Here is a 26,647-nt window from a genome sequence, read left to right on the forward strand (position 1 = left end):
ATTCTCTACCCTTACCCCAACTGGTCTTTGTATTCATTTTAGGAAAGAGGAGGCCAAAGTATCTGCCCACTCCAGAAAAGCCAGTAACTCTGACTCCTTAGCCTGTAGGATAACAAACCATTTGGCTCAGTCCATTTTGTGCTGCTATAACAAAATGCCCAAGACTGGGTAACTTAAAAATAACACATTTATTTCTCACAGTTCTGGAGGCTGGGAAGTTCAAGATCAAGGTGCTAGCAGGTTGGGTGTCTGGTGAGGGCTGCTCTCTGCTTCCAAGAGGGTGTCTTGGTACTGTATCCTTTGGAGGAGAGGAATGCTGTGTCCTCACATGGTGGCAGGTGAGAGGGCAAAAAGGGGGTAAACTCCCTCTGTCACACCCTTTTATAGAGGGGCATGACTCCCACTCAGGAGAGCAGAGCCCTCAGGACCCAATCACCTCCAAAGACCCCACTTCCCAATATTCCTGCATTGGGGAGTAAGTTTCTAATTTGTGTCTTTGTGGGATACACATTCAGACCACATCACCATGCCTAAAATTCTACCTCCATTTGATCCATTGCTCAAGCAAGCATGTTTTTCAAGGGCTGCATGAACCAGAGCTGCTTTGGAGGGGTTTGGTAAACTTTACTTCCCAAAAGCAAGAAGAGCCCAGTTTGGTCATTTACCCAGCAGCACCAGAGCACTTTTAATTATTCTCCTCATCCTAGAGGTGAATTTATAGCAAAGGGGAGGGGCAAACTGCTTCCTTTGCGGAGATTCTGAACTGGTACAGAACTAGGTCAGTGTGAAGTCATAGCTGGAAATAGCTTTCTGAAACATTTCAGACCTGTGGGGAGGCAGGTGTAGGTGGTGCTGCTTTTGGTTGGAGACTTTTGGGAAGCAAATGCAGGGAGAGGACAAGCCACTTGCATGTTACCTAAAACTACAGTCCTGTAATTTTATGTCAAAATACAAGTACAGATAAGATATGGCTAGAGAAAAGAAAATCACATAAACTCTGTAGGAACATGACTAATGAAGATCAAAATTCTCAGGCTTTTAAAAGTAGTGGGGTGAGGGCGGCACCTGTGGCTCAGTGGGTGGGGCACCGGCCCCATGTACCAAGGGTGGCGGTTTCGAACCCGGCTCTGGCCAAACTGCAACAAAAAAGTAGCTAGGCGTTGTGGCGGGCGCCTGTAGTCCCAGCTACAGGGGAGGCTGAGGCAAGAGAATCGCCTAAGCCCAGGACTGAGTTGGAGGTTGCTGTGCGCTGTGATGCCACGGCACTCTACCAAAAAAAGTAGTGGGGTGAAAATGCATAAACTCCAGAAACACACAGTTTGAGGGACCTTTTCAGACCATAGTGAGCTGGACAAGAAATGGATTTACTGGTCACAGTAAAAGGATAGGAAGGAAAGTTCTAGCACATGTTGTGAGATGACACAGGCAGGGATGAAGAAAGTCATGTTTTAAAGCTTGGTCCTCAATCACCTAACTCTGCCTTATGACCTCAAGGACAAAGCCCCTGGTTGGGGGCAAGAGGGATGGCAGCCCAGGTGTGCTAAAAGCCTTGTGATCATAACACATGGCCTTCCCTTCCTTATAAAGTGCTTGAGCAGAGTTGCCATGGCTTGGAGGACTGGGCCTGTCCTCAAGGGAGCTGCAGCCAGGAGCTTCTGAGGAGAGCCAGCCCTAGGGGCCCTGGAGAAGGCCCCAGCCCTGGAAGCTACAGAAATGTCACTGCCCCTGGGCCAGCACTCACCCTGTGACTCAGCCAAGAACAGCCTGGTAACCTACTGCATCAAGTGGGCAAAAACAAACCCTAAACACGAACCACAGGAACTGCTGGGCAACCCTGAGGACTTGTAGAGAATGAGTTAGAGTCCAGAATCTTCTCTGGGATGATAGAACAGCCACTTCTCCTTCCTTATTGTGCATCAGTGGGGCCTGGGGAGCCCAGGTGTGGGGTTGGCATCACTGGTCCACCTCACTACCTAAACCCTGCAAAGAACAAGGAGCAGGTCAGTCCAGCACGCACTGCTTCCAAGCCAGCCTGGTGTTTTCCCTGAGGGCTTCTAGACAGTACTCAAGTAGGTCCTAGGCATGGTAGCTAACCCTTCCTTTATGCAAGGTGAATTTTGATAGTATATGAACAAAATTTTGTTATAATACCCATTACCATTACTAACTTGAGATGCCATTAACTGAAACAAGGCCAGGTTTTTAGGTTTTTTTTTGAGACAAAATCTTTCTATGTTGCCCTCCATAGAGTGCCACGGTGTCATAGCTCACAGCAACCACAAACTCCTGGGCTCAAGTCATCCTCTTGTCTCAGCCTCCAGAGTAAGTGGGACTATAGGCGCCTGCCAAAACACCTGGCTAGTTTTTAGAGACGGGGTCTCACTTTTGCTCAGGCTGGTCTCGAACTCTTGACCTCCAGAAATCCACCCAGCTTGGCCTCCCAGAGTGGTAGGATTATAGGCATAAGCCACCATGCCTGACAACGAGGCTAGGTTTTAAAGCGTTGAGTCTATCCGTCGGAAGAAAAGTATAAAATAGGGCAGCACCTGTAGCTCAGTGGGTAGGGCTCTAGCCACAATATACGGAGACTGGCGGGTTTGAACCCAGCCTGGGCCAGCTAAAAATCAACAATGACAACTGCAACAACAACAACCAAAAAAAAAATGGCCAGGCATTGTGGCAGGCGCCTGCAGTCCCAGCTACTCGGGAGGCTCAGGCAAGAGACTCGCTCAAGCCCAAGAGTTTGAGGTTGCTGTGAGCTGTGACTCCACAGCACTCTACCGAGGGCGACATAATAAGACTCTGTCTCAAAAAAAAAAGTATGAAGTAGATACTAGTATGGGTGGTCCAGACCCAGAGCAGAGGCTAAGGGTGGTGTAACTGACTGGGTGGATGATGTGCCAAAATAGCACAACCTTGCAGAAAGGCCTCCCCAGATGAGCCCAGGGCCCAGGGTTCTTTCTCCACTGGGACAAGAGACAAATAAGGCAGGAGAACAGGAGGGACTTACCTGCTCGTAATCTTCCACATATTTATATTTCTTCTCCCGATAGTAGTATCTTTTCTTCATGCAATAGAGGACTATGACATCACACAGCACTGTTGCCTGAATTTATAACAGGACAACAAGGAATGAGATGGGATGCTTTTAGCTCCATTACTCCATGTGTCCCCCTTCCCACACACCCTGGAACCTTCTACTGGAAAGGAAAGGCACTGCCATCTCCCCAAGGGGCTGGGTCTTGGGAAGGGAAAGTGGCGGAGGGAATGGAGTCAAGAGAAAGAAGCCTAGAGGGTCAAGTATAAACATAAGTCTAGGGTGCAGGATGCCAACCAAGGTCTCCCCTCACCATGCTGACTGCTTCTGAGGATGCCCCAGCCCAGCAGGGTGAAGGGAAGGGCCTAAACCACTCACCACCCCCAGGAGTGCCAAGCCAGAGCCAATGTTGATCATAGTAGGGATGATATCAAATTTCCCAGCCTGTGAAGATAGAATAAAAAGAAAATAAGTTGCTATAGGTGTAGGGAGAGGCCCCTTGTCCCTCTGGGGTGTGAACAAGGGTTGGTGGCAGGGGGAGGTGGGGGGAGGGCCAGCACTGAGCTACCTTTCCAAACACAATGATGTCGAAGCGGATGCCATATGCCTTGATGAGCGTGCGCTGCTCCTTGCCAGTGAAGTCATTGTAATACTTGGCAAACCTGGGCAGAAGAGGACCAATTAGAGGGAAATGGTCCTGGGAGAAGATGTCCCTGATAGAGATGGTGATGGCTAATAGTTTGCTCACAGAACACCTCCATGTCTCTCTACAGGCTGATGTGATCCCATGGGGTATAGGAGCCTGAGGAAACCTCCCTCTTCAACATCACTGTCCTCTATTAAAAGATAGCTGAAGCCCTACCCTCTTGCCCTTCTTGATTATAGCTGAGCCACCTGCCTCCTTCAAGGGGTCTCTGGCCCCTAACAATGAGCATGCTGCCAGCCAGCACTGCAGGGAGGAGACTGAACCAGCCACGAGGCTAAAGGCACCAGCCCTAGGCTTTTTTTTTTTTTTAAGAGATAGGGTCTTGGTCTGTCACTTAGACTGGAGTCCAGTGGTACAATAATAGCTCACTATAATCCCAAACTCTCTGGCTCCAGTAATCCTCCTGCCTCAGCCTTGTGAGTACTTCGGACTATGGGTGCACACCACTCACCCCTGGCTAATTTCTTAACAAACTTTTTGTAGAGATGGGGTCTCACTATGTTGTCCAGGCTGGTCTTGAACTCCTGGCCTCAGGTGATCCTCCCACCTTGGCCTCCCAAAGTGCTTGGATTATAGCTGTGAGCCACTACATCTGATGATTTTTTTTTAAAGACCCATCAATGAATGTAGGAATAAAATGTGGTCTTTCCATACAATGTAATATTATTTGGGCATAAAAGAGATGAAGTGCTGATAAATGCCACAACATGGATGAACCTTGAAAACATGATGGTGAGTAAAAGAGGCCACATAGTGTATGATTCCTTTATATGAAATGCCCAGAGCAGGCAAATCCACAGAGACACAAAGTAGATACGGCATTGCTAGCAATTGAGGATGATAGAGGGTGATAGCTAGAGTCCAAGGTTTCTTTTTGAACTGATGAAAATGTTCTAAAATCATATTGCTGAGAAGAAATTTTAAATAAATGAAAAGATGACTCATCAAAAGAAGTTCTAAAATCAACTATGATGAAGGTTATGTTTATCTATGAATATACTGGAACTACTGAAATCTACACTGTAAATGGGTAGATAGTATGGCATATGAATTGTATTGATGAAGCTATTAAAAAATAGCGGGCCGGGTTTGGTGGCTCACACCTATAATCCCAGCACTCTGGGAAGCCAAAGTAGGAAGATCCCTTGAGCTCAGGAGTTTGAGAACAGTCTGAGCAAGAGCAAGACCTCGTCTCTAAAAACAGCCAGGTGCTGTGATGGGCACCTGTAGTCCCAGCTACTCAGGAGGCTGAGGCAGGAGGATTACTTGAGCCCAGGGGTTTGAGGTTGCTGTGAGCTATGATGATACCACTGCACACTCATGCAGGCGACACAGTGAGACCCTGTACTAAAGCAAAAAAAAGAAAAAAATATATATATATAGCTGCAGATAGTAAGCCTGGTGCAATTTGTCAACCTATTTTCTGTAGGATCCACCGAAGAGCCTGGGCCTACACCCTGGGCCCATGAACTGTCTGGCCCACAACTTCCACATCATGATCCAGGTATGAGAAACTCAGGCAAGGCCTGAAGCTGACCAAGGTTATGTGGGTGGGTGTCCTTGAGGGCTCTATCTCTGTTTTAAGGTTCTGACCCAATTCCACAGAGGTTTCTGTAAAAAGTATGACAGTAGAGATGCAGCAATACAAATCTAACTGCTAGAACATTCAAATATCTGCCCTTCTCTCAGGGAGCCACATGGCTCAGAAGGGCAGCAGATCCTACAATTTGGGAATTTCTTACTATCTCATATGTATTTGGTTCCATACATTACCGCTAGGGGGAGGCAAGTGCAACACAAAAGAGCTGCTACCAACTCAGATGGTCCTTTGCAGGGCCTATTTTAAGAGTGGCTACATGAGTGAAAAATGCTATAAAGGGCGTGTGGAAATGGACATGGCTACAGATTTTGTTGCCTTAAGGAAATGGCAAATATGACCCTGGCTCCCAGCCCCCTCATAAGATGACCAGCTAAGTTGAACAGCATCCCCGCAAAATTCACATCTACACAGAACCTGTGAAAATGACCTTATTTGGAAATAGTGTTTTGGTAGATGTAATTAGTTAGAGGTCATACTGCAATAGGGTGGGCCCTAAATCCACTGACTGATGTCCTCGTAAGACAGCAGTTCTCAACCTGTGGGTCACAACCCCTTTGGGGGTCATACAACCCTTTCACAGGGGTTGCCTAAATACATCCTGCATATCAGATATTTACATTATGATTCATAACAGTAGCAAAATTACAGTTATGATGTAGCAACAAAAATAATTTTATGGTTGGGGGTCACCACAACATGAGGAACTGTATTAAAGGGTCACGGCATTAGGAAGGTTGAGAACCACTGTTATAAGAGGAGTCGTATAGAGACAAGCACAGAGGAATGAAGGCCATGTAACAGAGGCAGAGGCAGGAGTGATGCGTCTACAAGCCAAGGGACAGTCTTGGGCCACTAAAGCTGGAAGAGACAAGGAAGGGTGAGTATGCCCCTACTGACACCTGTATTTCAGATTTCTGACCTCCAGAACTATGAGAGAATAAAACCCTGCTGTTTTATAGCACCCAATTCACTTGGTTACAGTAGCTCCCCCTCAAATAGCATTTCCAACAGGGAATACCAGCAAGGGCCTCTCTTGAGCCTAAAAATCTGTATCTCCTGCCTGCTTGACATTCTGGAGCAGGCTTAACCTTTGAGGAACCAATTTCTTTTTTCTTTTTTTTTTTTTTTTTTATTGTTGGGGATTCAATGAGGGTACAATAAGCCAGGTTACACTGATTGCAATTGTTAGGCAAAATCCCTCTTGCAATCATGTCTTGCCCCCATAAAGTGTGACACACACCAAGGCCCCACCCCCCGCCCTCTGTCCCTCTTTCTTGAGGAATCAATTTCTGAGTAGGCCCCAGAGGCCTTCAGACTAGAGGATCACAGGCTCATCCACTCCTCAGAACACTGGAGGGCATGGCTGAGACTGGCCCTGGATAGCCAACACTGCTAGCCTCTCCCAGCTCCGCTACAAATGATCCCAACACACTTCTTGTGACAGGGAAGGGCAAGGAAGGCTCTTGGGCTGGGATGCCGCTGGTGCAAGATGCTGCTGGCAGTATTTTCCCTGGCATGGCCTTCCCACCTTGGACAGCGTACAGGCAACTTGCTGCTGGGGTGCTGCCTAAGTGTAGATTCCCACTGGACAGTAACCAGCCACTAGCACCCACCCCTTGACAGTAGTGAGTGATGAGACTCAAGTTCATGCTCACCTGAAGTTGTAGCCAGGAGACACATTGTGGTCGATGTCCCGGGTATCCAGGCGGCGGAAGGAGTACCTGGGCAGGCAGAGGGCGGCGGCTCTGTCCAGGTTGCAGTCCCATTTGACCTGGATGCCCATGATGCCCCCCTGGGAGTGAGGGGCAGGGACAGCAAGGCTCCCATCAGCATTGGCTCTGGTGCAAGTTGTGTCAGTCATGCTGGGAAAGCCAGGGCCTGCACCTACCTCGACAGCCATGTCCCGGAAGCTGTGTCCTGCCTTTTCCACTATGTTGCCAAGACGGAATATGGGGCAGAAGGGATCTGTTTTGGCATCATAAATGCATGACTTGAGGTAAGCAGTGGTGATGTTGGGAAGGATATTCCTCCTAAAGTTAGGAGGAAGCAGAAAATTCAAGTGAGGAAAACCTCAAAGAGCCAGAGGTTGCTCCAAGATACCTGGCCACCACTTACTTGCTAAAATTAAATTTGGGATACCAGATGTTGTTCTTAACCAAAAGAGTGAAGTTTTCTGCAGCCTTTAAAAAAGCAGGTCTGAAAAAAATCGTAACACACTGTTAATAGAAGTACAAATATATTAAATTACACACAAATTTTATGTCCATACTGTATTTATATAGTCACATATCTATGTAGTATTTTTAAAAATTTACACATACATATCTTATAATTTCATCTGTCATCTAGTAAAGAAGAGGAAGCATCTCTAGCATTTTTTTTTTTTTTTGAGACAGAGTTTCACTATGTTGCCCTGGGTAGAGTGCTGTAGTGTCACAGCTCACAGCAACCTCAAACTCTTGGACTTAAGCGATTCTCTTGACTCAGCCTCCTAAGTAAGTGGGACTACAGGCACCGCTACAACACCTGGCTATTTTTTTGTTGCAGTTGTCATTGTTGGTTAGCTGGCCAGGGCTGGGTTCAAACCAGCCAAATTTGGTGTATACGGCTGGTGCTGGAACCACTGTGCTACAGGCACTGAGCCCATCTCTAGCATTCTCTGCTCTCTTCTGTGTAAAAGAAGAGATTAAGACTTCCTGGTTCTTCCTCTAGTAGAAGGGCAGGACCTCTTCCCCAAAGCAGTAGGACAGAAGAACTTGAAGAGCAGCTAAGGAGGGTTGTATCTCAGGGCCTGACTGAGTTTTCAGGACTTACATAACTCTCTGGTATTCTAGGGGTGAGGAGGTGGGGGAATGAATGCTCAACAGATCTAGTTTTACAAGTCAAAGCAAAATTAAATTTCACCTACAGCTTGATCCTGACCTCATCCCCAAAGTACACAAAAAGTGGCAGCCAACTGGCGCACTACCTCTTCCCAGAAGCGCCATGTTAGCCCCTGGCTGATGATGCAAGTTGAGTCTCTCCCCAAGGAGCCCTTGTTTTGCTGGTGGATTTCTACAGGTGAATGTGGAACTGCAAGGCTGACCCTTCTAGGTTCCCCCAATGCAAGAGGGATCTTTGAAGTAATAAAAAACACCTCGGTAGACTCACCTGGGTGAGAAAAGCTGGGTCTGCAGGCAATTCTCCAACCTCACCCACCCAAGACAGAAAATCCCAATTGGGATAACAATAACAATGTTATTCTAGAGTAAACTTGAACCTAATCTAGTTTATAAAATATACTTTAGTGGGCATTTTTTATTTCCTGTTCAGGATCTTCTATTCCACTTTCTTCTGGTAACAGAATTCAAATTTGCTTTGGAAGCCACACCTCCCCCACTCTTGCTGGTGTCATCTGAGTGGGGCTGACTCCAGCTCTAGCCAGAGGTGAGCATGTGACCCAGGCACAAGCTGAAAGCAAATTTCATCCCCCAGCCACAGAGATGAACAGGTTTAGAACATCCATGGATAGCTAAGAGGGGAAAGTCATCCTTGGGGGGATGTAAGCCCAGCGCTACCCCTGGGCCTATGCTATGCATCCTGCAAGTGGGAGCAGAGATTAGGTAGTGTCCTTTGAGCCCAGTCTGGCTGTGCTGGGTTTTTCTTGGTTTAACCGCCGCATATGCATGAGTGTGTTAGGTGTATTTGCAAAAGTGTTCTTAAGGCACTGAGCACTGTTTTCTGTCAGTTATTTGCCAACTGACAAAGTCCTAATTGAGTCATCTGCACCCATATCATGAGTAACAATACTTGTGATCCACCTTGCCACTGATGGTGACTGTTTTGTGGTTGAGAACCGCTGTCCTAGGGCAGCCTGACTGTACAGACACCAAAAGCACACGAAAAGCCACACTTTAACTCTTCTGCCACCTCTGCTCGAGGCTAACACTAGGTATTTCCTTCCTGGGAACAGGACTCACTGTGGCACATGTGTGTCATCCTCCACTGGGCACCAGGCTGCCACCTCGCATGTCTTCAGTGACCCATTGAAAGGCACACATCTGCCAGTTGAGACTCCTACAGAGGTAAGGGGGATCCAGGTCCACAGGGGTCTCCTCCTTTCCACCTCTGTGTGGTAGAAGGTTGGAGACCCACCATGGCGTCCTATGCAGTTAATGTCCAGGCAATGTTCAAGAATTGGAATCAGAGGAAGAAGTCACCTGAGTGCTGGCCATATATCTGCCAACTCATGGACAGGATGATGTGAAGTCACAGATCTGGCCAAGACATGGGATGGCTTCTAGGGGTCATGCAACAGAGGTGAGCATAGAGAGGGTTCTGGGGTCCAAGTTTTGACACCAGGCTTATCCAGGGCCATGTGAAGGAATTGCTTTTTTTTTCTTTACCCCTGAGATTTCTCTATCAGGGAAGCTGCATACAGGGGAGGTGACCTTTGTTGGGGGCTGCCCTCCCCAGGTGGCTGGAGGCTCATACCATTGCTGTGGCTGCTTGTGGAGCCAGCAGTGCAGTTGGCATCTGCTTCGCAAACAGTGGTCTTATCTGGAATCTGGAGAAAGAAGAACAAGAGAAAACAATCTCCACGTGGCCCAGCCCCTCACACAACCATACAGGTGTGGGGAGAGTGGGTAAGGCCCGAGGAGCCACCTACCTCGGGACAGATGCCTTGGGTCTGGTTCATGGTAATGATCATGTTGGTCATAATGAAGAGGGAGTTTTCCTCCTGCAGAGTGGAGAGAGCACTGTTGTATCACCATTGGGGTCAAGCAGAGCCAAAAAGACAAAGGTTCACTTAATAGGACAATTCAAAAAACGGTCTTATTATGGTCTCTTATTCTGCCATATGGAAGTTTACAACCTAACTGAAAGCACAGACTCAAATATCAACTTGTACACGAATGTTCATAGCAGCACTTTTCATAATACCAAAAGGTGGAAATGACCCAAATATCTGTCCTGGTCTATCCATACAATGGAATATCAGTCAGCCATAAAAAGGAATGATGCACTGACACATGCCACAAGATGGACAAATCTCAAAAACATGCTAAATGCAAGAAGCCAGACACCAAAGACCACATATTCTATGATTACATGCCTATGAAATTTCCACAATAGGCAAATCTATAGAGACAGACAATAGATTAAGTAGTTGCCAGGGACCCTGGGGAGGGGCTAAGGAGGAGTCACTGCTTAATGCATATGGGGCTTTTTTTGGGGTAAGATGTTTTGGAACCAGATTGAGGTGGTGGTTGCAGAACCTTGTGACTGCACTAAATATTGCTGAGTTATTCATTTTAAAGTGGTTAACTGGGCTTTGGAGCAAGATGGCGGCCGAGTAGCAGCTTCCTTGCATCTGGGCACCGTGAGTCTGGGGAGATAGGACTCTGGTCATCTCTGGCTGGTGGGATCTGCCTATAATCATCCTTGTGAGGATACAGGGAGTCAGAGAGAGACTTCTGGACCCCAAGAGGAGGACTAAAACAGTGGAAAACCGGCAAGTGGTCGCATGTGTTCAATCGGTCTAAACCGGCCAGCAACTTCCACAGGCACGAGAACTTAAAGAGCAAGAGGAAGTGAAAGGAAAATTAGGGCAAGGAAACAGATAAAAGAAATCACTCATGAGGAAGAATCAGCAGAAAACTCCAGGCAACATGAAGAACCAGTCTAGAACAACCCCACCAAGGGACCATGAGGTAGCTACTGCAGAGGATTCCACCAATAAAGAAATGTTAGGAATGACAGAAAGGGAATTTAGAATACACATGATGAAAACAATGAAAGAAATGATGGAAACGATAAAGGAAACTGCTAATAAAGTGGAAAATAACCAAAAGGAAATCCAAAAACAGAATCAACTAAGAGATGAACGATATGAAGAATATAGAAAGGATATAGCAGAGCTGAAGGAAATGAAACAGTCAATCAGGGAACTTAAAGATGCAATGGAAAGTATCAGCAACAGGTTAGACCATGCAGAAGAAAGAATTTCAGAGGTAGAAGACAAAGTTCTTGAGATAACTCAGTAAAAGAGGCAGAAGAGAGAGAAAGCAGAACGTTCACTGTCAGAATTATGGGACTTTATGAAGTGTTCCAACATACAAGTTATAGGAATCCCAGAAGGGGAAGAAGAATGCCCCAGAGGAATGGAAGCCATACTAGAGAATATTATAAAAGAAAATTTCCCAAATATCACCAAAGATTCTGACACACTGCTTTCAGAGGGATATCGGACCCCAGGTCGCCTCAACTCTAACCGAGCTTCTCCAAGACACATTGTGATGAACCTGTCCAAAGTCAAGACAAAAGAAAAGATTCTGCAAGCTGCCAGGAGTAAGCACCAGTTGACATACAGGGGCAAATCCATCAGAGTGACCACAGACTTCTCTAATGAAACTTTCCAAGCAAGAAGAAAATGGTCATCTACCTTTAATCTACTTAAACAGAACAATTTCCAGCCCAGAATTCTGTACCCTGCTAAGCTAAGCTTTAAAATTGACGGAGAAATCAAATCATTTACGGATATACAAACATTGAGGAAATTTGCCACAACAAGACCAGCTCTACAGGAAATACTTCAACCTGTTCTACACACTGACCATCACAATGGATCAGCAGCAAAGTAAGAACTCAGATATTAAAGGACAGAACCTAACCTCCACACTGATGCAAAAGACAAAACTAAGCAATGGACTCTCACAAAATAAGATGAATAGAATACTACCACACTTATCAATTATCTCAATAAATGTTAATAGCTTGAATTCCCCACTGAAGAGACATAGATTGGCTGACTGGATTAAAAAACACAAGCCATCCGTCTGCTGTCTGCAAGAAACACATCTGGCTTCAAAAGACAAATTAAAACTCCAAGTCAAGGGTTGGAAGACAATTTTTCAGGCAAATGGAATTCAGAAGAAAAGAGGAGTTGCAATCTTATTTTCAGATACATGTGGATTTAAAGCAACTAAAGTCAAAAAAGACAAAGATGGTCACTTTATATTGGTCAAGGGAAAAATACAACAAGAAGACATTTCAATTCTAAATATTTATGCACCCAATTTAAATGCTCCCAGATTCTTGAAACAGACCTTACTCAGTCTGAGCAATATGATATCTGATAATACCATAACAACAGGGGACTTTAACACTCCTCTTACAGAGCTGGACAGATCCTCTAAACAGAAATTAAACAAAGATATAAGAGATTTAAATGAGACCCTAGAACAACTGTGCTTGATAGACGCATATAGAACACTCCATCCCAAAGATAAAGAATATACATTCTTCTCATCACCCCATGGAACACTCTCCAAAATTGATCATATCCTGGGACACAAAACAAATATCAACAGAATCAAAAGAATTGAAATTTTACCTTGTATCTTCTCAGACCATAAGGCACTAAAGGTGGAACTCAACTCTAACAAAAACGCTCGACCCCACACAAAGGCGTGGAAATTAAACAATCTTCTGTTGAATAACAGATGGGTGCAGGAAGAAATAAAACAGGAAATCATCAACTTCCTTGAGCATAACAACAATGAAGACACAAGCTACCAAAACCTGTGGGATACTGCAAAAGCAGTTTTGAGAGGAAAATTCATCACTTTGCACGCCTACAATAGAAAAACAGAAAGAGAGCACATCAACAATCTCACAAGCCATCTTATGGAATTGGAAAAAGAAGAACAATCCAAGTTGGGCGGCGCCTGTGGCTCAGTGAGTAGGGTGCCAACCCCATATACCGAGGGTGGTGGGTTCAAGCCCAGCCCCGGCCAAACTGCAACAAAAAAATAGCCAGGCGTTGTGGCGGGCGCCTGTAGTCCCAGCTGCTCGGGAGGCTGAGGAAAGAGAATCGCGTAAGCCCAAGAGCTGGAGGTTGCTGTGAGGCGTGTGACGTCATGGCACTCTACCGAGGGTGGTACAGTGAGACTCTGTCTCTACAAAAAAAAAAAGAAGAAGAACAATCTAAGCCTAAACTCAGTAGAAGAAAAGAAATATCCAAAATCAAATCAGAGATCAATGAAATTGAAAACAAAAGAATCATTCAGAAAATTAATGAATCAAGGAGTTGGTTTTTTGAAAAAATAAATAAAATAGATAAACCATTGGCCAGACTAACTAGAAATAGAAAAGTAAAATCTCTAGTAACCTCAATCAGAAATGATAAAGGGGAAATAACAACTGATCCCACAGAGATACAAGAGATCATCTCTGAATACTACCAGAAACTCTATGCCCAGAAATTTGACAATGTGAAGGAAATGGATCAATATTTGGAATCACACCCTCTCCCTAGACTTAGTCAGGAAGAAATAGAGCTCCTGAACAGACCAATTTCAAGCACTGAGATTAAAGAAACGATAAAAAATCTTCCAACCAAAAAATGCCCTGGTCCAGATGGCTTCACACCACAATTCTATCAAACCTTCAAGGAAGAGCTTATTCCTGTACTGCAGAAATTATTCCAAAAAATTGAGGAGGAAGGAATCTTCCCCAACACATTCTATGAAGCAAACATCACCGTGATACCAGGAAAAGACCCAACCAAAAATGAGAATTTCAGACCAATCTCGCTCATGAATATAGACGCAAAAATTCTCAACAAAATCCTAGCCAATAGATTACATATTATCATCAAAAAAGTCATTCATCATGATCAAGATCCTCTAAACTCCACACTGATGCAAAAGACAGGCTTCATCCCAGGGATGCAAGGCTGGTTTAACATACGCAAGTCCATAAATGTTATCCACCATATTAACAGAGGCAAAATTAAAGATCATATGATCCTCTCAATAGATGCAGAAAAATCATTTGATAAAATCCAGCATCCTTTTCTAATTAGAACACTGAAGAGTATAGGCATAGGTGGCACATTTCTAAAACTGATTGAAGCTATCTATGACAAACCCACAGCTAATATTTTACTGAACGGAGTAAAACTGAAAGCTTTTCCTCTTAGAACTGGAACCAGACAAGGTTGTCCTCTGTCACCTTTACTATTCAACATAGTGCTGGAAGTTCTAGCCAATACAATTAGGCAAGATAAATAAATAAATAAAATAGATAAACCATTGGCCAGACTAACTAGAAATAGAAAAGTAAAATCTCTAGTAACCTCAATCAGAAATGATAAAGGGGAAATAACAACTGATCCCACAGAGATACAAGAGATCATCTCTGAATACTACCAGAAACTCTATGCCCAGAAATTTGACAATGTGAAGGAAATGGATCAATATTTGGAATCACACCCTCTCCCTAGACTTAGTCAGGAAGAAATAGAGCTCCTGAACAGACCAATTTCAAGCACTGAGATTAAAGAAACGATAAAAAATCTTCCAACCAAAAAATGCCCTGGTCCAGATGGCTTCACACCACAATTCTATCAAACCTTCAAGGAAGAGCTTATTCCTGTACTGCAGAAATTATTCCAAAAAATTGAGGAGGAAGGAATCTTCCCCAACACATTCTATGAAGCAAACATCACCGTGATACCAGGAAAAGACCCAACCAAAAATGAGAATTTCAGACCAATCTCGCTCATGAATATAGACGCAAAAATTCTCAACAAAATCCTAGCCAATAGATTACATATTATCATCAAAAAAGTCATTCATCATGATCAAGATCCTCTAAACTCCACACTGATGCAAAAGACAGGCTTCATCCCAGGGATGCAAGGCTGGTTTAACATACGCAAGTCCATAAATGTTATCCACCATATTAACAGAGGCAAAATTAAAGATCATATGATCCTCTCAATAGATGCAGAAAAATCATTTGATAAAATCCAGCATCCTTTTCTAATTAGAACACTGAAGAGTATAGGCATAGGTGGCACATTTCTAAAACTGATTGAAGCTATCTATGACAAACCCACAGCTAATATTTTACTGAACGGAGTAAAACTGAAAGCTTTTCCTCTTAGAACTGGAACCAGACAAGGTTGTCCTCTGTCACCTTTACTATTCAACATAGTGCTGGAAGTTCTAGCCAATACAATTAGGCAAGATAAGGAAATAAAGGGAATCCAAATGGGAGCAGAGGAGGTCAAACTCTCCCTCTTTGCTGACGACATGATCTTATACTTAGAGAACCCCAAAGACTCAACCACAAGACTCCTAGAAGTCATCAAAAAATACAGCAATGTTTCAGGATATAAAATCAATGTCCACAAGTCAGTAGCCTTTGTATACGCCAATAACAGTCAAGATGAGAAGCTAATTAAGGACACAACTCCCTTCACCATAGTTTCAAAGAAAATGAAATACCTAGGAATATACCTAACGAAGGAGGTGAAGGACCTCTATAAAGAAAATTATGAAATCCTCAGAAAGGAAATAGCAGAGGACATTAATAAATGGAAGAACATACCATGCTCATGGATGGGAAGAATCAACATTGTTAAAATGTCTATACTTCCCAAAGCAATCTACCTATTCAATGCCATTCCTATCAAAATACCAACATCGTACTTTCAAGATTTGGAAAAAATGATTCTGCGTTTTGTATGGAACCAGAAAAACCCCCGTATAGCTAAGGCAGTTCTTAGTAATAAAAATAAAGCTGGGGGCATCAGCATACCAGATTTTAGTCTGTACTACAAAGCCATAGTGGTCAAGACAGCATGGTACTAGCACAAAAACAGAGACATAGACACTTGGAATCGAATTGAAAACCAAGAAATGAAACTAACATCTTACAACCACCTAATCTTCGATAAACCAAGCAAGAACATACCTTGGGGGAAAGACTCCCTATTCAATAAATGGTGTTGGGAGAACTGGATGTCTACAAGTAAAAGACTGAATCTGGACCCACACTTTTCCCCACTCACAAAAATTGATTCAAGATGGATAAAGGACTTAAATTTAAGGCATGAAACAATAAAAATCCTCAACTGAAAGCATAGGAAAAACACTGGAAGATATTGGCCTGGGGAAAGACTTCATGAAGAAGACTGCCATGGCAATTGCAACAACAACAAAGATAAACAAATGGGACTTCATTAAACTGAAAAGCTTCTGTACAGCTAAGGAGACAACAACCAAAGCAAAGAGACAACCTACACAATGGGAAAGGATATTTGCATATTTTCAATCAGACAAAAGCTTGATAACTAGGATCTATAGAGAACTCAAATTAATCCACATGAAAAAAGCCAACAATCCCATATATCGATGGGCAAAAGACATGAATAGAACCGTCTCTAAAGATCACAGACAAATGGCTAAGAAACATATGAAAAAATGTTCATCATCTCTATATGAGAAATGCAAATCAAAACAACCCTAAGATATCATCTAACCCCAGTGAGAATGGCCCACCTCAAAAAATCTCAAAACTGCAGATGCTGGTGTGGATGTGGAGAGAAGGGAACACTTTTACACTGCTGGTGGGACTACAAACTAGTACAACCCTTCTGGAAGGAAGTATGGAGAAATCTCAAAGCAGTCAAGCTAGACCTCCCTTTTGATCCTGCAATCCCATTACTGGGCATCTACCCGGAAGGAAAAAAATCCTTTTATCATAAGGACACTTGTACTAGACTGTTTATTGCAGCTCAATTTACAATCGCCAAAATGTGGAAATAGCCTAAATGCCCACCAACCCAGGAATGGATTAATAAGCTGTGGTATATGTATACCAGGGAATACTATTCAGCTATTAAAAAAATGGAGACTTTACATCCTTCGTATTAACCTGGATGGAGGTGGAAGACATTATTCTTAGTAAAGCATCACAAGAATGGAGAAGCATGAATCCTATGTACTCAATTCTGATATGAGGACAATTAATGACAATTAAGGTTATGGGGGGGGAGGAAAAGCAGAAAGAGGGATGGAGGGAGGGGGGTGGGGCCTTGGTGTGTGTTACACTTTATGGGGGCAAGACATGATTGCAAGAGGGACTTTGCCTAACAATTGCAATCAGTGTAACCTGGCTTATTGTACCCTCAATGAATCCCCAACAATAAAAAATAAATAAATAAATAAATAAATAAAGTGGTTAACTGCTGTTAAGTGAATTTTACCTCAGTTTAAAAAAAAAATCTACAACCTGAAATGGTTCCTCAATAAATCTTTTTTTTTTTTTTTATTAAATCATAGTTGTGTACATTAATGCTATCATGGGGTACCATACACTGATTTTATAGACCGTTTGACACATTTTCATCACACTGGTTAATATAGCCTTCCTGGCATTTTCTTAGTTATTGTGTTAAGACATTTATATTCTACATTTACTAAGTTTCACATTCACTAAGTTTCTTAGTTATTGTGTTAAGACATTTATATTCTACATTTCACAAGTTTCACTCAATAAATCTTGACTTATTGAGGGCAAAGAGCCAACAACTGCTCAAAACGTCCTTTGCTAATTAGACTATCTCAGAGGTATAAAAACATGAGGTTTCAAAGGTCAAAACTCTGGTTGGTTTTCTTTCCTAACTGGAATTAAAGATAAATAAAACATTCTAGAGAAGAATTGCTCGGAGTCATCAAGTGATTTATTTTTTTTTTTTTTGAGACAGAGTCTTACTCTGTTACCCCAGGCTATAGTGCCTTGGTGTCACAGCTCACAACAACCTCAAATACTTGGGCTCAAGTTTGAGCCTTACTCAGCCTCCCGAGCAGCTAAAACTACAGACATGCACCACCTAGATAATTTTTTCTATTTTTTGTAAAGACAATGGCTCATTCTTGCTCAGGCTGGTCTCAAACTCCTGAGCTCAAGCAATCCACCTCACTCAGCCATCAAGTGACATTTTTCTCTTTGAGAAAGTTCTGTTTTCTCCCTATAGGTAAGAAGGTGCCAAATTATTGATTTAAAGTTTGTGGAAATCAATTTGCTAGGATAAGACTGAAGAATTGCTAATAATGACCTCCTAATTTAAGGAATAAAAGAAAAAGACCTTAAAAGATGTTAGTTGGACCCTGCCTACCCCCATTGGGCACTGGTATTTTATTTATTAATTGATTTACTTTTTTGGAGACAGGGATCTTACTATGTTGCCCAGGCTGGTCTTGAACTTGGGCAATCCTCCTGCTTTAGCCTCTCTGGTAGCTGGGTAGCTGGTACTACAGGTGCTTACCACTGTGCCTGGCTGGGCACTGGCATGTTAAAAGGAGAAACCTGAAGCTTTCAGCATTTCATAATCCTGGGAAGAAGAGAGTCAGTGATGGGAGCCATTTTGGGAATTAGGGTAACTGAGGGACCAAAGGGGACAACCCCACCATCGGCTATGACATGGTGGTGGAAGCTCTACGAATGTCATCTTCCAAAGGCCTAGAACAAACCATGGTGGGAGACAAGGAAATGCACACAAGACAAGGCATGAGAATGTGCATGAGGCCAGAGTCTCTGCTGCCACCAGAGGCTGACACGTGTTCCCAGGTGTTCGGTATATACACAGTCCTTGTTTGGTGTTTATAAAGGACTGCTCCAGGCCCAGTGTCCGTAGCTCAGTGGTTAGGGTGCTGGCCACATGCACCGGGGCTAATGGATCTGAACCCAGCTAGGGCCTACTAAACAATAATGACAACCATAACAGGAAACAAACAAACAAAAAAACACAGCCAAGTGTTGTTGCGCCTGTAGTCCCAGATACCGGGAGGCTGAGGCAAGAGAATTGCTTAAGCCCCAGAGTTTGAGATTGCTGTGAGCTGTGACGCTGTGACACCATAGCACTCTACTAAGGGCGACATAGTGAGACTCTGCTTCAAAAAAAAGGCTGCTCCAAAGACTCTCCTCAGACTTGAACAGTTTCAGTATGATCTACTTTTTGTTTCTTATCTCTTATCTATTTCAAACATAAGGGAATTTCAGCCTGGAGATGAGCCAAGTGGATGTACACAGATGACTTTGTTATAGCTGCCAAGAAACACAAAGATGGCATGAAAGCTTACAAACAAAGCCCTGTAGAATTTACACAGCCCCAGCCTGGATCTGCTATGGAAGGCAGAGGTGCTGTATGTTCCTTTCTACTGAGGGGCAAAAACAAGACTTGTACCCTTCCTTCCATGTCCAGTGAACATACCACGCCTCACAATCCCAGAGTGTGCCAGGCCGAGCCCTCACCTTCAGAGGGAGCAGTGGACTTTCTGCTGAGACAGGTGCATGTCAATAGGACTGCCCATCTCTAGCCAGCTACAAATCCCCTGTTCCATTTGACTTTTATGGCTCACTAGTTCTGCCTCCTCTCTGGGCACCCGACAAGATACTTCTCTGGAGAGGGCAGGGGAAAATGAACACACTTGAAGAAGAGTTTCTGAAGTCCTTGCTTCCCTAACATAAGTTTTATGTCAGAAGTTGGCAGCTTATCTGTATTTGGTAACCCTAGGCCCCATAGCACATAAGCCACCTGGAGAGGTATGTCAGAGGTTTGGCCACGTGGCACATAGTTATTACCTAGGCTAAAGAGTCAATGTTTAACTTGGCGCTTTGCAGATTACCAGCTGGAGACTAGGATGCCACCCGTGTCAAACAATTTCTTCCCTTACCTTTGTTCCTGATGGGATCCTATGCTGATAGGCTATTTCCTTCTTGTTTGAGTTTTGGTCTCTAATTACACTTCAAGTTTTTATACTATCTGAAAAGATTTACCTGTGGGTTTAAGACAGTAAAGTAGCCCTTTCCCCTGGCTGGCAGCACAGACGCCTTATGACACCTGGAGTTACTGTAAAAGATGTGAAACAGCAGGAGTTCGTCAGAGCTCTGGCAGCCTTCCTCAAAAAGTCCAGGAAGCTGAAAGTCCCTGAATGGGTGGACACAGTCAAGCTGGCCAAGCATAAGGAGCTTGTTCCCTACGATGAGAACTTGTTCTATACACAAGCTGCTTCCATAGCATATCACCAGTACCTCCAGGGCAGTACTGGGGTTGGCTCCATGACCAAGATCTATGGGGGATGGCAGAGAAATGGCATCACACCCAGCCACTTCAGCTGAGGCTCTAAGAATGTGGCCTACCAGGTCCTCCAAGCCCTGGGGGGGCTGAAAATTGTAGAAAAGGACCAAGATGGGGGCTGCAAACTGACACTTCAGGGACAGAGAGATCTGGACAAAATAGCTGAATAGTTGGCAGCTGCCAACAAAAAGCATTAGAACAAATGATGCCTCGGGCGGCACCTGTGGCTCAGTTGGTAAGGCGCCAGCCCCATATACCAAGGGTGGCGGGTTCAAACCCGGCCCCAGACGAACTGCAAACAAACAAAAAAAAGAACAAATGATGCCTCATTTGTTAAAAAAAAAAAAGACAATAAAGCAAACCCAAAATGTGGAAAGGTGGTATCTCCATAAGAATTTTTCCCAGGATTTAAAAATTTGCTTTCTTGGCTGGGTACCCGTAGCACAGTGGTTACAGCACCAGCCACGTACACCAAGGCTGGTGGGTTCAAACCTGGGCCAGGCCAGCTAAACAACAATGACAACTGCAACAAAAAATAGCTGGGCGGCATGGCAAGTGCCTGTAATCCCAGCCAGGTTGGGAGGCTGAGGCAAGAGAATCGCTTAAGCCCAGATGTTGGAGGTTGCTGTGAGCTGTGATGCCATAGCACTCTACCAAGGCCAACATAATGACACTCTGTCTCAAAAAAAAAAAGAAAAGGAATTTGCTTTTTCACCTTTTAGGGTTTAAGATAGACTGAGATGTTTATCTGGAAACTCACTGTATTTTAGCTGGCCACCTTTTAGAGCTGAAAGGAACCATAGCTAACTGAGTATGATCTGTTGGATATTAGGTCAAAAGGTCAAAAAGAGAGCTGGCTGCTTTCCTGGACTGAAATAATCCAGTCTGGACCTCAGTGATGTTAGAACTCTTGCCATGCCAGTCATTAATCAAATGTGCAAAGTCAATAATGGGAAAGGTGTGAACTAGAGGTGTCAGACAGAAGTCACAGTAGGAGACATACCTGAGCTGGTATCACATAATCAGCTACATCCCAGATCCGGAATCCAAGTTGAGAAGTATTGGTCACAGCCACACCCTTGACCTTGGTAGTAACTGAGCTGACCACAGAGTCCATTTCCTGGTAGCCCTTCTCCCACAGAAATACCCACCTATAAAATAAAACAGGCCTCTTAAATTACAATTAAGATTCTGTGAATTTGAGGTAAAGCCAGGGAGCCTCTGATTGCCAGATGCTGAAAGTACAATCTTCACTAATTATGTGACTTTGCAAAAGCTACTTAACTTCTGGGGGCTTTATTTCTACTTAGGCAAAGTGAGGATAGTAGCACCTTTTCCCACACCTTCCTTGTGGGAAACAAATGTCATGATGCAGAGAAAGCACAGTACAGTGAGTGGCACAAAGATCACTGTCTTTTATCATTAGAAACTTGAGCACTTTGAGTCCCCTGTGACTGGAAGGAATCAAAAGATAACTAAAATTATGATAACAGTAGTTACCAATTGAGTGCTTTTAGGTGGTAGGCACTGACCTAAGCTCTTGATATGTATAAACAATTTAATTCTGACCCTTTTATGAGGCATCATTGTTATTATCTCCATTTTACAGAGGTAGATACCGAGACAGAGAGGGTTAAGTGATTTGCCCCAGGTCATATAGCTAGTGAATGGCAAAGGCAGGATTTGAACTCAAGCCCAGAAGCTCTGAAGCCTCTTTTCGTACTATGTTCTACTTTGCCTAGAAAAAAGAATCCTATCTTTTAAGGAACTTTTTATAGTAGTTTCTTACTTTTCTTCAAGAATTTAGGTCACATATATGCTTTTCGCCTCTGAAATGAAGATTTTACTATTGGTCAGAATAATTAAAAATCTAAAGCACCGGCCCCATATACCAAGGGTGGCGGGTTCAAACCCGGCCCCGGCCAAACTGCAACCAAAAAATAGCCGGGCGTTGTGGCAGGCGCCTGTAGTCCCAGCTACTTGGGAGGCTGAGGCAAGAGAATCGCTTAAGCCCAGGAGTTAGAGGTTGCTGTGAGCTGTGTGAGGCCACAGCACTCTACTGAGGGCCATAAAGTGAGACTCTGTCTCTACAAAAAAAAAAAAATCTAAAGGTCTTACATATAGTGGTTAGGACACCAGAAAACAATCTGGAGCTAGTGGGCTCAGCTTCACCTTCATTAGGCCTAACTTTGGCCAAGTTACTCAACTTCCTTGTACCTTAGTTTTCCCCATCTATAAGATGGGAATGATAATAGAAATTCACAGGATTCCTGTGAGGTTAAATGAGTTAATGTATGTCAAATGTTTAGTATAATGGTAGCACCAGTGGCTCAGAGGAGTAGGGCACCAGCCCCATATACCAGAGGTGGTGGGTTCAAACCCGGCCCTGGCCAAAAAAATAAAAAGTTAAAAAAAAAGACCCTCTCTTGTACATAGCTATGATTTAACAATTAAAAAAAAATTAAAGTCTTGTATCATCATAACTAATTAAAAAAAAATGTTTAGTATAATGTCTGTGAGTCATCATTGCTAGGCCAAAATTGGCCAGGAAAGACTACAGATTGGAAATAGGCTAGGACCACAAATCAGAACTCCTCCACCCCAAGCTGTTGTTAAAATCTACTAGAGACTATTATTGTTTCTATTTCTAGAATCAAGAAATGCTAAGATCCATCTCTTTTTATAAGTCCTAGATATTAAGACTTCAGAAATTAATTGGTTTGGGTTCCTTATAGGTTTCTCTGATCTGAGCAGTCCTCAAATTTGGGCTTTGTCCCTGACAAGTCCCTCTTTTTCAGGGCTTCAATCTCCCATTTAATTCCAGTATGACCCACAGAAGCTTAGGGCAGGAAGTCAATGTATTCCCCACATACAATGAGTTCTTTAGAGACACATGATTTCACTCCAAAAAATAGTTCATCATCATATGATCAACTATTTCCTCAACATGTGACTAACAGATTAGATAACTGGACATTGCACTTTCAGTCTCTTTTTAAGGAAGGGTTGGGGTAAGTCACTAAGGGAAAAGAGATCACAATTTCACCAAGGTGAATTGGTTCATAAAGTTAAGAGATGAAGCTTTTTTTTTTTAAAGCCTTTACTCAGTTTTGATTGTATCAAGATAGATAAAAGCAAAATCATATACTGCTTTAATGATCTCATAACTGAAGTAGAAAATACTCCTACCGAGCTGTACTTCCCAAGAGAAATATGTGTTTATTGTGGGTCACACATGTAAATTTTTTAATAGCAATGTTAAAAAGTAAGAATAGGAAAAATTAATTTTAATGATATGTTCTATGTAACCCATTATATCCAAAATATCTTAACACATTATCAATACAAAATGTATTGCTGTGATAGTTTACTTTTTTTGGTACTGTCTTTGAAATACAGTGTATATTTTCAGTTAAAACACATCTCAATTTGGAACAGAAATAGTTACGGTATTCAACAGCCATGTGTCTCGTGGCCACCATATGGTACATCCAGCTACATTTTTTTTTGGTACTGTCTTTGAAATCCAGTGTGTATTTTCAGTTAAAGCACATCTCAATTTGGAATAGAAACAGTTAAGGTATTCAATAACCATGTGTCTCGTGGCCACCATATGGTACATCCAGCTATATACTTTCTCCAGCCCAGAATTGTAAAGGTACCCTAAGGTAGATGTGGACTGATACTCCCATAGCAGCAAAAACCAAGAGCATACAGCTGCCTGGGAGCTCCTGACCCTAAATGCTTCAGGTTTAACTAGGGATTGAACCAGCTAGTAGCAGGTCTCAAAATGTAAAGAGTTGTTATCACAGTCACTACAGGGGGAGGAGTAGGTAGGATTGGTACTAAGTCACCCCTGAGACTTAATGACTCCAAATCTGCCTATGGGCTGGTGGGACTGACACTGAGTTGACATCTGGAAAGCCCCATCTTCTTGAATACTATCAGTATCTACTGCTGGTGCTGACAGATGTGGGAAGCCAAACCTGCCCCATTGTGTGAATTCCCTTGGGCAGTGTTAATAGATTCTAAAACACTGACCCAAGGAACGGGTCTGTTACTTTCAAACAATTCTTCAGATGGGTCTTTCATGGTCATTAAATTTGGGATACGCTAGGTTACTGGTTCCCAAACATTGCCAAACATAAGTATCACCTGGAGAGTTGGTTCTACTCAACAGCAATTGAATCAGGTCTGGGGATGGGTGCCAGCAATTAGAATTTTTTAAAGATTTCCAGATGGTTCCAAGTTGTAGTTTCCATAGTACTGCACTAGGCCTTTTAAAAAAAGGAAACAGGCTTGCAGATACATTTGTCAGCCCAGCAGCTGTAGACGCCATAACAATCCAGGTGGTGTTTAAAGTGGGCCCAGTTGGGTAGGTAATTCTAATTCCCACCTCCTCACTCAGGCTATGCTTAATTGTAACTGGTGTCTTCAAGTACAATTATGCAGTTAGTAAGGCTCTAGGGTGGCAGTGCATAAGGTGGCAGCATAGGGAATGACATGGCTAAGGTAAGCACCGACAATCCACAAAACAAAAAGAGCTTCAGGGCGGCGCATGTGGCTCAAAGAAGTAGGGAGCCGGGCCCCATATACCGGAGGTGGCGAGTTCAAACCCAGCCCCGGCCAAAACTGCAAAAAAAAAAAAAAAAAGCAAACAAATTTCAAATGCAATCCTTTTGGAAGTCTGACCTCTCTACTATCTCGGGTTATCATGCAATGCTGAAAGGAAAGGACCAGAAGCCATAGACCAAGAAGCAACCAAGTCCAAATCCCGAGCCTTGGTTTGGTCAGCACATCAACAGAAAGCTGTTGGAGGGCGATGATTGAGCACTCAGGAAAAGGCCCCCACGGCCAAGGGCCACTATAGAGCAAGTTCAAAGGTTATACAGGAAAAGCAGAAGTGAAGGCTTTGCCTTTAAAACTGAATCTTAGCAGCCTCCTGCCACCGGGGACCCAACACTGAGGAGCAGGTCAACAGTGGTGGGAGCCCAGGGAGGATGTATCTCCGGCCTCGGGTAGCCTCCCCTGGACTCCACCTGCAGGACGCCAGGGGGGCTTACCTGGCGACCAAACCAGGCTAAGCAGGAGGGAGGACCACCCGAGGGAGGTCCGTGCCACCTGCCACCTCAGCGCCGCAGCCTCCGCCCTCCCAGACCCCGGCGCCGGCCGCGCTCACCCGATGACGTAGGCCAGGATGAGCAGCTGCACGGCGCGGTTCATGAGCCCCACTTTACGGCTGCGAATGAGCACGATGCGCGGCGTGTCGTACTCGAATAGGAAAGCCCGCAGCACCGCGCAGCACCCCGCCATGACGCTCCCTGCCTCAGCGCGTTCGGCCCCGCTATCGGAGCCGCCGCCTTGTCCCCGCGCGGAGCTCCGCCCAGGCGGCCGCCCCTAGGCGCGAGGGAGGACCCGGAAGGGAGCGGCGCGGCCTGGGACTCGGGGAGGGCGTCACTCCCCCTAGCATGAGTGACCCGCCCTGGAGGCCCGGGGGTGCGAGTGACCCTCTCACGTGGAAAAGGAGTAACCACCTTGAGGATCAGTGACCCTGCTCAGGATGGCTGGGAAAAATAAGAGGCTCCCTGGGGAAGATGGGGCTATCGAGGAGTGACCTCCCCTTTGGGAACGAGTTACCTCCTCGAGAGGGGGCTCAGTTCGGGTCGGGGGTAATGAGTGACATCCCTCCTTTAGGGGGCCTAAGAGAACCAGGGACTTCGTTAGAGGACTTGAGGGCTGTGGAGAACAGCCACCCCTCAGGAGTGCAGGCTTCTAAACTTATGTAGGGTGTAGTGGAGATAACCAAGGCAGTGCTGCTTTTTCAGTCTTGGGGGGAAAGCCTCACATCAGGTGCTCTAGGAGCCCTGGGCTGCAACCACACGCCCTATAAAATGCCCCTTTTTCAGTTCAACCTTGGCCACATTCCTACTCCAATTCAAATACTTCCTTAGTTAGCAGCCCAGAGAAGGAAGCAGCCAAGGCCGGGGCTAGAGCAGGTGTTTCTGTGGCCATCCTTCCTATGGAGAAAGTTTTATCACAACTTTAGGGAAAATTGGAACATGCTGGAAAAAGTCCCCGTTTTCACCTCTTGGAACACAGTTTTCTCCGTGTATATTTGTTCATTCTCTTCAGATATGTTTTTATGGGTGAATTTTATATTTAGTTTCACTGCTGCATTCAAAAACATTGATAAGCACATTCTTCATGCCAGGTACTGTCCAGTGAACAGAAAAACAAATAAAACATCCTGTCTTCATGCAGTATAAATTCTAACGGGTAAACGGTATGAAATTTTAGTTTGTAATCATAGTCATTGGTTGTGCCTTTCATTTTCTGCTCCACACCAGTTTTCCCTGTTACTGCATACTCTTCATAATTATGATTTTTAGT

The 26,647-nt window shown here is 44.1% G+C and overlaps 1 protein-coding gene and 1 pseudogene across 2 annotated transcripts; one reads left to right on the forward strand and one right to left on the reverse strand.

Moving 5' to 3' along the window:
- Nucleotides 1–154: 154 nt before the first annotated feature.
- On the reverse strand, nucleotides 155–25,646 carry P2RX4 (purinergic receptor P2X 4). 2 transcript variants are annotated; one of them, XR_008379695.1, is made up of 13 exons: nucleotides 25,437–25,646; nucleotides 21,261–21,408; nucleotides 9,992–10,063; nucleotides 9,817–9,889; nucleotides 9,303–9,399; nucleotides 7,459–7,539; nucleotides 7,232–7,373; nucleotides 6,999–7,135; nucleotides 3,606–3,699; nucleotides 3,416–3,481; nucleotides 3,011–3,106; nucleotides 1,742–1,980; nucleotides 155–298 (listed from the first exon to the last, which is right to left on the reverse strand). XR_008379695.1 is itself a non-coding variant. In XM_053589640.1 (12 exons), exons 1-12 carry the CDS (start codon nucleotides 25,568–25,570, stop codon nucleotides 1,954–1,956), a joined length of 1,167 nt encoding a protein of 388 aa, XP_053445615.1. In that variant the 5' UTR covers nucleotides 25,571–25,646; the 3' UTR covers nucleotides 1,344–1,953. The 2 variants fall into 2 exon arrangements, 1 of the variants encoding a protein (XP_053445615.1); XM_053589640.1 differs by lacking the exon at nucleotides 155–298 and having other exon boundaries at nucleotides 1,344–1,980.
- On the forward strand, nucleotides 19,987–20,454 carry LOC128584601 (40S ribosomal protein S19-like; annotated as a pseudogene).
- Nucleotides 25,647–26,647: the final 1,001 nt, after the last annotated feature.

Source organism: Nycticebus coucang, chromosome 4 (assembly GCF_027406575.1).
Source record: "Nycticebus coucang isolate mNycCou1 chromosome 4, mNycCou1.pri, whole genome shotgun sequence".
Taxonomy (NCBI): domain Eukaryota; kingdom Metazoa; phylum Chordata; class Mammalia; order Primates; family Lorisidae; genus Nycticebus; species Nycticebus coucang.